The 14,043-nt window shown below is 35.9% G+C and overlaps 1 protein-coding gene across 1 annotated transcript in view; it reads left to right on the forward strand.

The window, feature by feature from the left end:
• Positions 1 to 14,043, forward strand: part of TMPRSS15 (transmembrane serine protease 15) — a 186,809-nt gene that overhangs the window by 24,585 nt on the left and 148,181 nt on the right. Inside the window, exons 5-6 of the mRNA XM_075542932.1 lie at positions 2,151 to 2,249; positions 10,478 to 10,609. Coding sequence (XP_075399047.1) covers positions 2,151 to 2,249; positions 10,478 to 10,609 — 231 coding nt within the window. The remainder of the gene's footprint in view (positions 1 to 2,150; positions 2,250 to 10,477; positions 10,610 to 14,043) is intronic.

Consider the following 14,043-nt stretch of genomic DNA (forward strand, 5'->3'; position numbering starts at 1 on the left):
TTGACATTCGTTGTCCTGGTCAGTCAGACCTGAGGCACAAATTTCACAGCGACCCTTCTCATTGTCAAATCTTTCATTAAAATTTGCTGAATTGAGCTCCAAGGTATTCCAGATAACTTCCCCATCTTTTCAATGGTCCATCATCATTCTTCTAGTGCAAATGCATGACTTTTGTTGACATTTTCCTATGTTAGGGAAGTTGATGGACACCCAGAACCAGGTTTGTCATCAATGGACATTTCATCTTTTTGAAAATGAGAAAACAACTGGTACACTTGAATTTCTCCCATAGTGCTGTCCTTGTAAGCTGTGCTCAACATTACAAGTTTTTGTTGCTTTTTTCCCAAGAAGGAATCAAAGTTTCATAGCTGCACACTGTTCTCTTAAGTTGGTCATCACAAAGATATGAGGTTTGAATGAAAGTACTTTTATGAAAAACTGCACTCTAACCAGAGAGAACTTTCCTACATGATGCTACTGGGTGCATAAACTCAGAGCAAGTTGCTCAATGCTTGCCTAGAAGGAACAGTGCATACTACTATTCCATTTTTTTTGGTGGGTACCCCCTCATACAGTTTTGATTTCTGTGAGAATGTCTTCTTGGACAAGTCTTTCAATAAATTCAGTTATCTGACCTTCTTTTTGGATTGGGGTTATTGATTGAGCTCGATTACTCCAGGGTAAAGACTCCAGGGTAAAGGCATCACGGCTATGGAGAGGAAAATCATAGCAAGCTATTTTAATTCACCACAAATGTGAACGTTCAAACTTATGTTTTAAAATTGATTGAGGATTTCATAATTTTAAAAACATTTCTAGAGTACGTGATTACATCAAATTTAATAAACAGGTAAAACATCATCCTTTTATCAATGATTTACCATAAGATTTAGATTTATGAGATTTTCCATAAATCCTATAGGAATAGGTAGCACAAAAATGAAGACATACTGAGGTCAAACAAAAACGAATTTTTTGAGGGAAGCATATCTCTTATCACACCAACCTTAAATACCATTTTGATTAAACATAAATTTAATTAAATTACAGTTTTTCAGAGGACAAGTTGGTTTTCTATATATATGCTACAATGAAGCCACTAGGTTTTAAAATTATTAAAACCTTAAGGTTTCAGAAAATAGCTCATTTTTTGGAAAATCTCTTTTTATTTAAATAGTATACTTTCTAGTACATACTATTAGCTATATCTAGCACTACTAGGTCTATTTTTAGTAGATAATACTGTAGGTGGATATTACTTTGCTACTAAAGACCCCTGGTAACGCAAGCTCAGCAGTTTGAAGCGATCGGTGGTCTGCAGGCGAAAGATGAGGCTTTCTACGACCATAAAGATGTATAGTCTCACAAACCCACCAGCACAGTTCTCCTCAGCTTTATAGGATATCTGGGAATCATCATTGACTGAGATCAGTGAGTTTTGTTTTGTTTTTAACTTATTCTGCATGTTCTAGTAAAAAGCAAATAAATCGTTAGTACAAGACATACCAAGATATTGTGTGATATTAAAATTTAAAAAGGAATTCAGCAAAAATTGTGGATATTGAGTTGTCCTGACTCATAATGACTCCACATATTGCAGAGTGGAACTCAGAAGCACAGGGCTGTTCTTGGCTGTACGCTTTACAGACGCAGATTGCCAGACCTTACTGTTTCCATGATGCTACTGAATCATTGAATGGTTTTGGTCCCCTAAACTTTAAATTATCAACCAAACTCAGACCACTTTTGTCACCGAGTAAACTGTTCCTAAAAAATGGACAGAAATGTAAATTAATGAAAGAAATCATAGTAGCTATACAGCTACCTTTTTAATTGGAAACAAAATAAGCAATATTTTTACATAATTAACTTTTACAGAAAAACAATGAAGAATCTGGAGGTAGATCTTATACAGTGAGCTTCTAAAACTTTGTGGGAAAGAGATTCAAAAATGATGGTGTATTTCCAAGAACTATTTCTTGTATATTACAATCAAACGGTCAAGTGGAACATTCAGTAAGAGGAGAGATGAAATGAGTATGATAAAGTATCCATTGTTTCTCAAGTGATTACTCAGACTGAACTCAATTATTTCTAATATGTTCACTTTATAAATCTATCATCACATCAATTTCACTTCTTTTTAACAGAAGCCGTGGACTACTCTTCTACAATAAGCCCTACAACAATTTTGGGTCAGTACTTACGACATTTTAAAAATATATCATTTGATAGTTATCGAATTCCATGTTAGTGGATATTTTTCTTATAGCTCTTTCTGAGATATTTAATTTCCATATTAAGATGTAAGAAGCATATATTTAAATAAGAATACTATCGCTCATAATATTGCACACCTCAAAATGCCCAGTTACAATATGCCATCAACAACAACAAAACAAACTGAGTCCAACTAGAGTCCGTTTTAACTGACTGGGACCCCCTTTGTTACAGAATAGAGAGAACTTCTCCATAGGAACTTTGCTGTAAATTTTACAGAAGCAGATTGCTACACCATTCTTCCATAGCACTAATGGGTAGTTTCAGTCACCCTCTAGGGGATTCAAGAAATATACTGCACAGTCTGAAAAGCAGAAACAAGACAGGGTTGATGATTGGCCATTTCAGCTTGGGTTTTGTTGTTGTTTCTTACCACATCTTTCTCGTTGCATCAGTCATTGCTGAGCATAAGATTTGGAACTTCTTTTTGCCTCATGAAGATCGTACCAATATTGAAACAATTTGCTTTGAAATTTTACCTATTGTTTCCATAATTAACCAGAGGGTTTTTTTTTAATGTGAAATGGCATTATTGTAGGAAAGGAAAAAAAACATAAAGATGAAAGGCCTGAAGATTTGAATTTTAATCCTGGTTTGTCAATGATGAGATGTCTGAACTCATCTGTTTATTCTGTAAAATCCTGTGCTCTATAAAATTAGAAAATATAACTTTCCTGAGTACCTTAGTTATCATAACAAATTAAATTTTATATATGAATTTTCAAAGTATAATTTTCATAAAACTATAAGGATTATACTAGTGGCATTATATATATTTATGGCTATCTCCATAATTCTTATAAGACCTATGATAATTGTTTATTTAGTTAGATACCATATTTTACAAACACTGATGGCAATGGCGTGATGATTAGGCATTGGACAGCTTCCCTACAGTTCGAACTCTCTCAGTAATTCCGAGGAAACGATTTGGCAATCAATTTCTGTGAAGATCATAACCAAGAAAAACCCTACGGGATAGTTTTATTCTATGGCAAGAGTCTGGGAAGTCCAAAAGGACTCCAAAGGACTCAACAAAAACAAAGCTCCGACTGGAGTCTCAGGATGAGCCTGCCTCAGTCATTGTCATAGGGTCAATGTGCACTTGTAGGCCCCTAGAGGACAGGGCAGAACAAACCTAGTGTTTCTGAAATTGTAAGTTTTTATGGAAGTAGAACGCCCTGTCTTTCTCCCGTGGAGCAGCTGTTGATTTCCAACTGCTAATCCTTTCAGATCACAGTCCCATGAGTAACCACTATCCCACCGGGACTCTGAAGGAGCCTGTAGAGAAACAGATTTAATAATAAATAATGTTCCCAGGGTCACAGAGCTGTTGGTTGTCAAACACAGAAGTTATATGATCCCTTTTTCATTTCAAAGTTCAAGTTGTAAGGACACGCCATTGTTCTTTTTGAGATAACATCTTTTCTAGTCATAAAGAAATTAAGTTATCCTTATGTTTAGTTATTGACCACTGAATCATGTTCTCTACTTAGAAGGTAGCTATCCGCTCAGTGCTTTCTTCCTTTCAGGGACTCCAAAGTTGATAGATTTTAATTATTCACAGCTTTTATATAAAAAAACTAAAGTTAAACAGTATGTAAAGGAATGTGTAATATCCCTTTATAATATTGTATTTATACTTTTAAAAGTTTTCACTTATGTTCTATATGAGACAACTGATAACTCACTTAGATAACACAGCAATTAATATTACCCCTATTTTCAGATAAAGAAATGGAAAATTTAAAAAAGTCTCAAAGACCTGAGTTCAATCCAGCCCTCTGTCTCTTACATATGTATTATTATCGAAGAACAATGCTAGACGAATGAAAACAATTTTTCTAGAAGAGACACATCTTTTTTAAAAATCATTTTATTGGGGGTGCATGCAACTCATCACAATCCATACATATATCAATTGTGATAATTTATAAATTATTTTTTGTCACATCTTACACTGTCTGACGTCTCCCTTCACCAATTTTCTGTTGTCCATCCCCCCAGGGAGGAGGTTATTCGTAGATCCTAGTAATCAGGTTCCTGCTTTCCACCCCACTCTCTCTCTACCCCTTCCCTCCCTACCACCACCACCACCACCCTACCCCTTGTATCGCCACTCTCACCACTGGTCCTGAAGGCATCATCTGCCTGGTTTCCCCTTGGAGACACAACTTTTATCAAGCTGTTTGGGTTATTTATTCTTTGATTTTTCTCGCTGAATCAGTTCTAAACAACTCTGAATTCACCCATTCAGTCATATGAGGGGCACCTGTGTTAGTGTAGGCAGACTAGAGAAATAAATCCATATACACTCATATGTGAATAAGAAAGAGGTTTATATACAAGAGCAATTGAATATTGAGAAAACATCACAGCCCAGTCCAGATCAAGCCCATAAGACCAATATTAGCTCATATGTCTGAAACCAATGTATAAAGTCCTCTATAGACTCACAAAATACATGCAATGACACCAAATGCAGGAAGATCACAGGCCAGTGGGTGCAAAGTCTTGTGGATCCAGTGGCGGTAGAGGCATCTCAGTACTGGTCAGGGTCTCCACATGGTTCCTTCTGGTCAGGACACTAGCATAGTTCTATGTGTCTTGTCAGCTGCAAAGTCTCCCAGAGAGTACTACTGGAGTTCCCAGAATTCTCAGGAGAAGGAGGTGGGCAACAAGTATTTGTGGGCATCTTCTTGTCTCTTATTGATTCAGATAGACAAGGTAAAAAGTATTGTCAAAAACCAAGATTAAAATAAGATGGTTGCATTTAATAACTCTCAGTTACTTAGAATTTTTTTAACCAGATCAATTTCCAAAGCTTGTCTATTAATGGGAACTACTAAATTAATTTAATCAAACCTCAAAGAATTATAAGTTAAGAAAGTGCTGTGCTTGGATCCAGTAAAGAAGGCAATATACTCATTACATTACTGCTTTTACTGGATCCAAATATTGTATGAATCTACTCATCTTCCCCATTTTTTCCTCTCATTTGACAAGCTAATATAGATTTATAGAGAAGAACAAGTCAATTAAATTTAAAACCCGCAGTTTCCAAGCAGTAATTTATTATGAAGATGCCTTTCAGGGATGTTCAGTGTATTTTCATTTTTATATTCCTGAAAGACCAAGTTTGAGGAAAATCAACAAATGCAAGCATCATATACCTGCTATTAGTGCTACTATAAATTCTGCCCAAAGAATGTTTACATGACAGTGGTTACAATGTCCAAGAGGATTGTATTCAGTTGTTTAACTGGATCTGATGCCAATTACCATAAACTTTTACCAACCTATTTGAAACACTGGGGGAAAGCAAAGGAAACTAAGGTTGCACTAGACTGATGGGTTTCTTGTCAGCTACAACATGCCTAGGGACTCTGTTTGGGCAATTGCTCTCTTGCTTGAAGGGTTTCTACTGTATAGCTTGTTTTAATCCTTGTTGCTTACTGTGTGAGCAGTGATTACATGGGGAGAAAGTTTTACTATCAGGGGCTTTCTCAGTCTCATAATAAAAAAATTCTGCTACATTTCCACTATAGGGAGGACTTTGGGGACTGAAGGAAAGTAATTAGTTCATCTCATGAAGAACATGAAATCCGGCCAAGAGATTCCAAGGTTGAATTATATCCCTCAATTTAATTGCTCCAGGATTCAGACACACTTTATCCGATATAAAATGTATTGTGACTTTTGCTGCATTTGAAAGGATAACACTCATATATTTCATTCTCTTCTAATTTACAATGTTCTTGCTTGAACAAATTGCAAGGACATTAAAGTATCTTTCCAATTCCATTGTAGTATCATTTTGAACTGATTAGACAGAGTCTTTCTAAACAGAACAGAATTTTCCTAGAAAAATGAATGTGAATTTCTGTAAGATGATATCTATGTTTCCAATATAGGGTTGTGAAATTGGCCTTCAAAGGTAGACCTGTAAGAGTTCAATCTCTCCTTTCACTATTACATAAGTTAACTCGGGTCACAAGTTACATTGTTCTCCAATCGTTTTCCCCATAGGCACTATTATCACCGTTAAATTCTTTTCCCCAAAATGTTACTGTTAAATAATCTTGAATTTTGTAGTATGTCTGTAGCAAGGTCAATGAATATATTTCAGTCTGTTTAATTGATCAGAATGCCTACAACAGAGCTGGACGAGGTTTACAAACCTTGTTCAAACCAGAGAAACAATTTGGACTTTAGGGCACATTCAAGTAGTCATCTTTATATATAAAGAAAAGTGATTGAGAAAACTAGGATGATTTCATATTGTTTTCAATTTTATTCCTCCTTAAACCAAAATTTGCTCACAAGTGTTTAAGGCGTAGAGACTGTGGCCTCAGAAAACATTGTGAAAGGCTTCTGCTAATTTTAATAAAAATACCTCCAATTAGACTCATTTCCAAACACCCCCTCCCTGACTCGTGTAATGCCCACTGGTTACATTTACCATCCGCAGAACACACCCTCCTCTGCCTCCTCTCTTCTTGGCCAGGGTACATCAAGTCACAAATCATTCACCTGTGACATAGCAATGGACTCTATGCCCACCTCAGCTGTCAGTGTGAGTTTCCAGTACCCATAAGCATTCACTTGCATCCTTAAAACAGCATCCAAATTGATCTTCTCTCCCCAGTACTTCTTTAGATTCTTTATATTTATCTCTTTATAAAACAATAGCTGCTCATATCAGACTCATCCATAAGGATTTCAACACCCTTATCTATAAAAAGATATTTCCAATATTTTACAAAGTTATGAAGGTCTTCCACCATCTGGCACTGAAGCCCCCTTCTACTCTGCTTTCCACAAATAGCTTCTGTGTAGACAAAGTAAGCTCATTTGTTTCCAAAATACGGATATACCATGAGCCATCATCACAGCTACATTCCGCTCTCTTCCTGGAACATGTATAAACACGACACACACACACACATACACACACACACACACACACTCCCTGTTCTTGAATAAATTCCAGTTCACAGTGACATTATAGGACAAAGTAGAACAGTTCTCAGAGTTTCTGAAACTGTACATTTTATGGGTAAAGCCAGTTTCACGGAAACTGCTATAAACAGTGCAATGCTTGTCGCTTTAGCATCTTGAGAAGCCTAGTCAAGATGTGAGTTCCTCTATGAAGGTGTCTTCAGGCCTTACTCAGAAAAACAAAACACGAGTTGCCTAATATTTGGTGCACCGTGGCTCTTCTTTGTACCATATTTATTTACTTATCTATTAGAAAATGGACCCATGACACCATTAAACTACTGGCTCCATGAGAAAAAAAGAAAGAAAGAAATCGAAACCTTGCAGGATTCATCCTTCTGTTTCCATCCCCTAAGAATTCCTTAGCACACATGGCAGATAATTCTTGTGACACGAATGGTCAAGTAGATCCAAAGTTCTCCAGCCAGATCACTCATGGTTGTAAAATCTTCTCTGTAGAGCTTAATGAGCTCCAGCCAAGGGACCAGCAACACACAGAGACTGAATATTGGGGAGTTTTCCTGGGAAACATCCCCTCACTCATTCATTATGAGTCAATGGGGATGCAGAGTGATACGGTAGGCCAGAGTCAAACTGTTTCTGTGAGTTTCTGAGATCATCACTCTTTAAGCAAGCTGAAAGTCTCATCTTTCTCCCTAAGACTGACTGATGGTTTTGAACTGTTGACCTTGTGATTAGATGCCCAATGAGCAACACACTACATCACCAGGGCTATTTGGGAAGCATTAGAAATATAAAAAAATTGTACATCTCACCAGCTGCCTCCCAAAATTTCTCTTCCAAACGACAAGTTCTTATAGTTCGGGTAACTGTTTTTAAAATAAAACATGGAGTGTCTAGTGTAATCTTCCTTTTGTATTTACCAAGAATCTATGAGTCCTTTTATTTACTATCTCTATCCTATATTTGACATTGAATAATTCAATCATTAAGTCATTTTCTTAGGAAAAATTTCACATATAAGCAATTTAAATACATATTGGGAGATTCAGTGTATTAAATACCTTTGCTAATTATCTTAATCTCTCAAGTGTGTGCAATATTCTGTCACTAAGTAATGACTCTGATTTTTAGTCTATCTTATTTTAGATCCTAGATAGGTCCTGATTTCCCAGTGGGTTAGACCCATTTTTATTAGTGCCTGTTACAAAAATCTCTGAAACTCAACAAAATATTCCATAAATGTTTCTAATTAATATTGCCATATACATCTTGAATTTTTTACAATTATTTTGAAAGGGTTTTTAAAAGAAATTTCAGAAGGAATGATCATGTTATTGAAAGCCAGTAGATGGCAGTAAAGGGCAGGTTTTAAGATAAAGAACAACAACAAAAATGCTATTGAGATGAAAGATTTTCCAAAATGTTAAACTATTGTCATTACTTTAGTGATAATCAAATTACTCCAATTTTCACATTCTTCTGCAAAAAATCAACATATGTATTTATCGTGTAGTCATATTAAAATATGAGGGGCTTCAAAATGCAAAAATAGAATTGAAAGATAATTGAATTTTTTCACAAACTTTTTGAAGTCTCTTCAAAGCTGATCTTAGAAGTGCTCCTAAAATTTCTAGCTTAATTCCTAGAAGTGAAATGTGGTTTCTGACGAGTGTCTTCTTTAAGAATGTGGTGCAGGCAGGTAAAGAACAAGCTAGAGTGGGGGGTGCCCATGGCTCTGAGCCTGGCTGGAATACAGCACAGACCACTCCCACCTGCAGGGGGAGCATGTGTGTCTTTCACTCTGATCATCCTTCACCCGGGAAACTAGGAAACTATTGAATGGAAACAGTCTTTTATTTTCTCCACCGCTTGTTGTACAGATGCATCTGAAAATTTAAATAGTTCAATCTTCCTGTATGATGGTGTCCATTGATAAATGTTGCTGCTGAGAACACAGACCGTGGGCTAAGTCCGTATGTTTCTTAAATAGTTATGTTTATGAGTAACAGATTTTGAATAGATACTGATAATGCAGGTAATGACATAAACTTTCCATTGTTTGCCCCATTCATAATACTCTAGAAAATATAAGTATATAAAGTGTACTAATCAAGTGTAAAATGTGTTATGAGGTGCCTTTGAGTCCGTCTGACTCACGGTGACGCTTTGTACAACAGAACCAAACACTGCCCATTCCTGCGCCAGCGACCCATTTGTTCTTAGCTTTGAGGCCTCTGTTGGTGACAGCTCTCTGTTTGTGCTGCCTGCTCCAGGGATCTCTCTCTCCGGATACCATGCCCCAAACACATGATATAGCCTCATCATCCTTGCCTCTCAGGAGCTTCTGGTTGTATTTTTTCTAAAGTGAATTTTATTACACAGACATCAATAGTCAATGCATATGAATAAATATTTTATTTTCCCTAAAATTTAATGTTATATATTTTTGCCAGTTGTCATGAAGACATATTGGCCTGCACAAAATATTAGTCTTGATTTGATTCCTTTTTCCTCAGGATTTTTCCTCAAAAATTTATGGTTATAAATAAGTGAGAGATTTTTTAATGTGTCCATCAAACAACATAGGCCAACATAGACATTGTTCAGCCTGTCCCACTCTTAGACATTTAGATGAATATAAATGATACTTTAGTTCATAGAGTATTCCTGGCAAGAATGGCAAGTTTCATGAAGTTTATATTTTAAAAATAGTATTTGCATAGAGCAGAAAATCTATTTAAAATAACATGGTTTTCTTTAATTGGTTTATATTTTATAGTAGAATGTTTTCCTCCAAATAAAAAAATCCACAATGATGGATATATAATACTTTCTCTTGGAACAATTAACTAAATAGTTGCAAAGAAGTTGGGTTTTTCTACTTGTCATCCACAGTGATCTTTCCAAGGGGTGGTCAGGCATGGGACAGTGACTCAATTCCAATGGGTAGCTACTAAAATTTTATTAAATGGACAGCATAAAAAATCAATTATAGACATCAGGAACAACTGAATATTTCTAATAATACATTTACATGTATCGTCCTTATGGCTTCCATTTATTGATGATTGATGAAAATATTGTACCAAAATCTATAAGTAAATCCTTTTAAGTAAGCAGTCAAATGACAAAAATAATACATAATAAGTGATCAAACAATTGGAAGTTAACTCTGCTCTGCTGGAAGTTTATAAATGCAACTTTCTTTGGTGTGTTTGTTTGCTTTTTAAAGCGAATGTTTCCATAGACTGCCTTCCTGGTTCCAGGGCTTGTGCTGATGCTCTAAAATGTATAGCAATTGATTTATTTTGTGATGGAGAATTCAACTGTCCAGATGGCTCAGATGAAGACAGTAAAATTTGTGGTAAGTAATGTTTCCCATTCTCCCTCGCTCTCTCCAGCAGGCCACACCTCTCTGCCTCTGCCTTCCTTCACCATCCTCTTCTCATTTTTCCTCATTGTTTGTACACACACAGACACAAATTTCTGAAATTGCTAGAGAATGAGATATCCCAATATCCTTGCTTAAATTTAATATACATATAAAACAATTTTATTAATATACGGAAACTTTATAACATAATAAACTATATTAATTTTAAGCAGAGATACATTTGATGAGCCTGGAAAGAATATAATAGATATGAGATTAACACCATCCATCCTGAATGGGGGAGGGACGGCATATTTCCATCTTGGCTCTATATTAAACTGCTCCAGGTTATGATAAATTTGACTTCTTTCATATGCATCCTCACTTCTCACAAAGATCTTTAAAGAATGTTTTCTCATCAATTAAATGATAGTAATTTCTTGCCATTTCAATACTCCCTAATCCATAAAACTACTTCTTACATTATATTGTATTTTTCATTCTATTCTTGAGAGAGAAACAACCAAATATTTTTAAATTTGCTTTAGTTATTTATGTAATAGAAATAAGTTCTGTGTAAGATCTAAAGTCACATGAATAGAACATCCAAGTTTACTTGTAAATTCTTACATTGTTGATCTAATAATGATGGTGTTTATAGTCCTTCCTATTTGCCAAAGGGGGCTAACTTAGAGGCACACTGGTGATTGGCTCAGATGCTAAATAAAAGGTCAGCAGTTCACACCCCCAAGCACGTCCACAGGAAAGAAAATCTCACAATCCAGCCTGGAAAGATTTACCGCCTGGGCTATCTTACAGGGCAGTTCTATTCCATGTGAGTACAGATCCACTGGACACCACATGACAAAGACAAAAGTTCAAGTGTGGTTCTGAGTGATTTAAAATTTATGAATAATTTACTCTTGATTTATGACTGGGTTCCATTTAAGAAAGTTTTTTTTTAGAAAGCAATTTCTAAATAGGCAATTTATTTTTGCCAGTAATTTACATGCAAATACAAAGATTAATATCTAAGTATAAAAAGACTGGTACATAATGTGAAGAACAAATTGAGCAATCCCAATCTGCAATTTTATTTGTGAAAAATTAAACAGTAAGGATGATTTGAACTTTTGCTTACAAGTGTGTCAAATCTATCTGTAGCCCTAAGGGGCAATGACCAGAAACATCAGTCAATTAAAAAAACAGCAGCACCTAACTTACAGGTTTGTTTACTGACTGATTCTTCTGGCTATAGCCCCTTAGTACTATAGACATATTTGACACGTTGGCTCTTTTTCCCGGATACTCATTGAGGATAAATTTTTCCAGTTTCCACCAATTATTTTAGAAAATTACAACTCACTTGCTACCTACATTAAAAGACAGTCTGTTCTGTTTCCCAATATCAACGCAACAAAAGTCAACTTGACTAAAGAGGCTTCTAATCAGTGACCCTAATTCAAATGTTCTTGAATGAGATTCAAGTTTTCAAATTTAACTACATGCTTTGAAGTGTACTCAGTGCATCTTGGAAGAAAGTGCAGGCTACAGAATATTTTTAATCTACTTTATATAACTAAGTTATGCATAAAAAAGGGGGCTGTGTGGGAGAGGCTTTTCTTGGTATGGTGTTTAAGTCAGTTTCCGAAATCTTTTCAGGGGAAATATGATACAAGTGTGCCCTCATGAGGTAACAAGGGTAATGCTGATTTCTGTTTCCAAAATAATTACATAGGTCTAAGACAATGGCATAGCCTTGAGCCTATACAGTGATGATAATAATCCATAATATTAAGAAAATCATAAGAAAAATGCATAACTAATTCATAGATGATTCAACTAATTTTAAATTGCACCATATGAATTATATGGCCTGTATGCCATTCTTCACAATTTCCATGAAGAATAAATTTCAGAGCTTTTTAAAAATGTAAAGCTCATATAAATGTGAGATTTTGTCCTAAAATTAGTCTTAACGTACCTATGAACTCATGACCATGAGCTTCAGATTCTAAATAAATTCCCTAAATTTCTTGAAATATTATCACATCAACATCATGAAAGTTTTGTGTTAATTGAACCATATGATCAACTTCTCAACTATATTCCTAATGGTTTAAGCCCCCACATTTAAATTTTACTATTTGGGAGAGGATCTCCTTGTTTTTGTTGCCTTCAAGTTGAGTCAGACTCAAAGCAACCTTAAATATAACAGAATGAAGTGCCCAGCTCTGTGCCACCCTCACCATCTTTGCTACCGTGTCAATCCAACTTAATGAGCATCTACATCTTTTTAATTTGACCCTCCAACAAGCATGTTGTCTTTCTCCAGCAATTAGTCCCTCCCAGTGATATTTGAAACAAAGTCTGTTAGTCCGGGTTGACTTGGGAAACAAATTCATAGACACTCATAGGTGTATAAGAAAGAGCTTTATATAAAAGAGCAACTGTATATTGCGAAAATGCTCCAGCCCAGTTCAGATCAAGTTCATAAGTCCTATATTAGCCCATATGTCCCAGACTAGTCCATAAATTCCTCTTTAGACCCATGCAGCACATCAATGATGCCGAATGCAGGGAGAACACAGGCCAGTGGGTAGAAGGTCTTATGGATCCAATGGCAGTGGAAGCATCTTAATGCTAGCGCGGGTCTCCACATGTCTCCTCCAGCTCTCTGAGTGTCTCAGCAGCAGGAAAGGGAACGCAGAGAGAGACTGGGTATGGTCTCTAGTGAGTAATTTATCTCCTTCACACCTCCAAATGAGCTCATCAAGCTGCAACCTGAGTGACAGGCTAGACTCCACCTCTTCGCTCGAGTTACCAGGAGATTATGTAAGTGCCACCCAAAGTAAAATGCACTGCCATCGAGTCGATGCCAACTCATAGTTAAGTCATACCACTTTCATTTCTAAATAGAATTCCCTTAATTATTGGTATTTTCATGTTAGCATTGCTTCTATTTTTCTAAATAAAATGTAATCCTTTGTGGAAATAGGAAAATAACAGTTAATTATAATCAAAAAATTTTTCTAAGCCAGTTTCTTGTGTGCAGGTGGCTTTATTTATCTTCTCAATATTGACAACAGTGAGCCTCAAAGTCTAGTGGGCTTCTCCTCAGCACCAAGTGCAATGGCGCAGTTCCACCTGAAAGCCCATGACTATGAGCACACATTCACAGAAAATTCATGAAATTAATTGATGAGTACTGTCACCAGATGAAATTGACCTTTGCTCTCTCTTTTCTTTTTTCCTCTCTCCAGCTGTGAACTCTAATTCAAATTTGTGCTATTAATAGAGTCACATTAATGCTGATTTCCTCAGGCAGTTTCCCTTTTTAGTCTTCAGTTATTTAGGTTTGCACAACATATAGCTGACTATGGCTGAGCCAAGATTTCTTTAGATTGTTTTTCTTTTCTGATTAG

Source organism: Tenrec ecaudatus, chromosome 2 (assembly GCF_050624435.1).
Source record: "Tenrec ecaudatus isolate mTenEca1 chromosome 2, mTenEca1.hap1, whole genome shotgun sequence".
In the NCBI taxonomy this organism is placed as follows: Eukaryota; Metazoa; Chordata; class Mammalia; order Afrosoricida; family Tenrecidae; genus Tenrec; species Tenrec ecaudatus.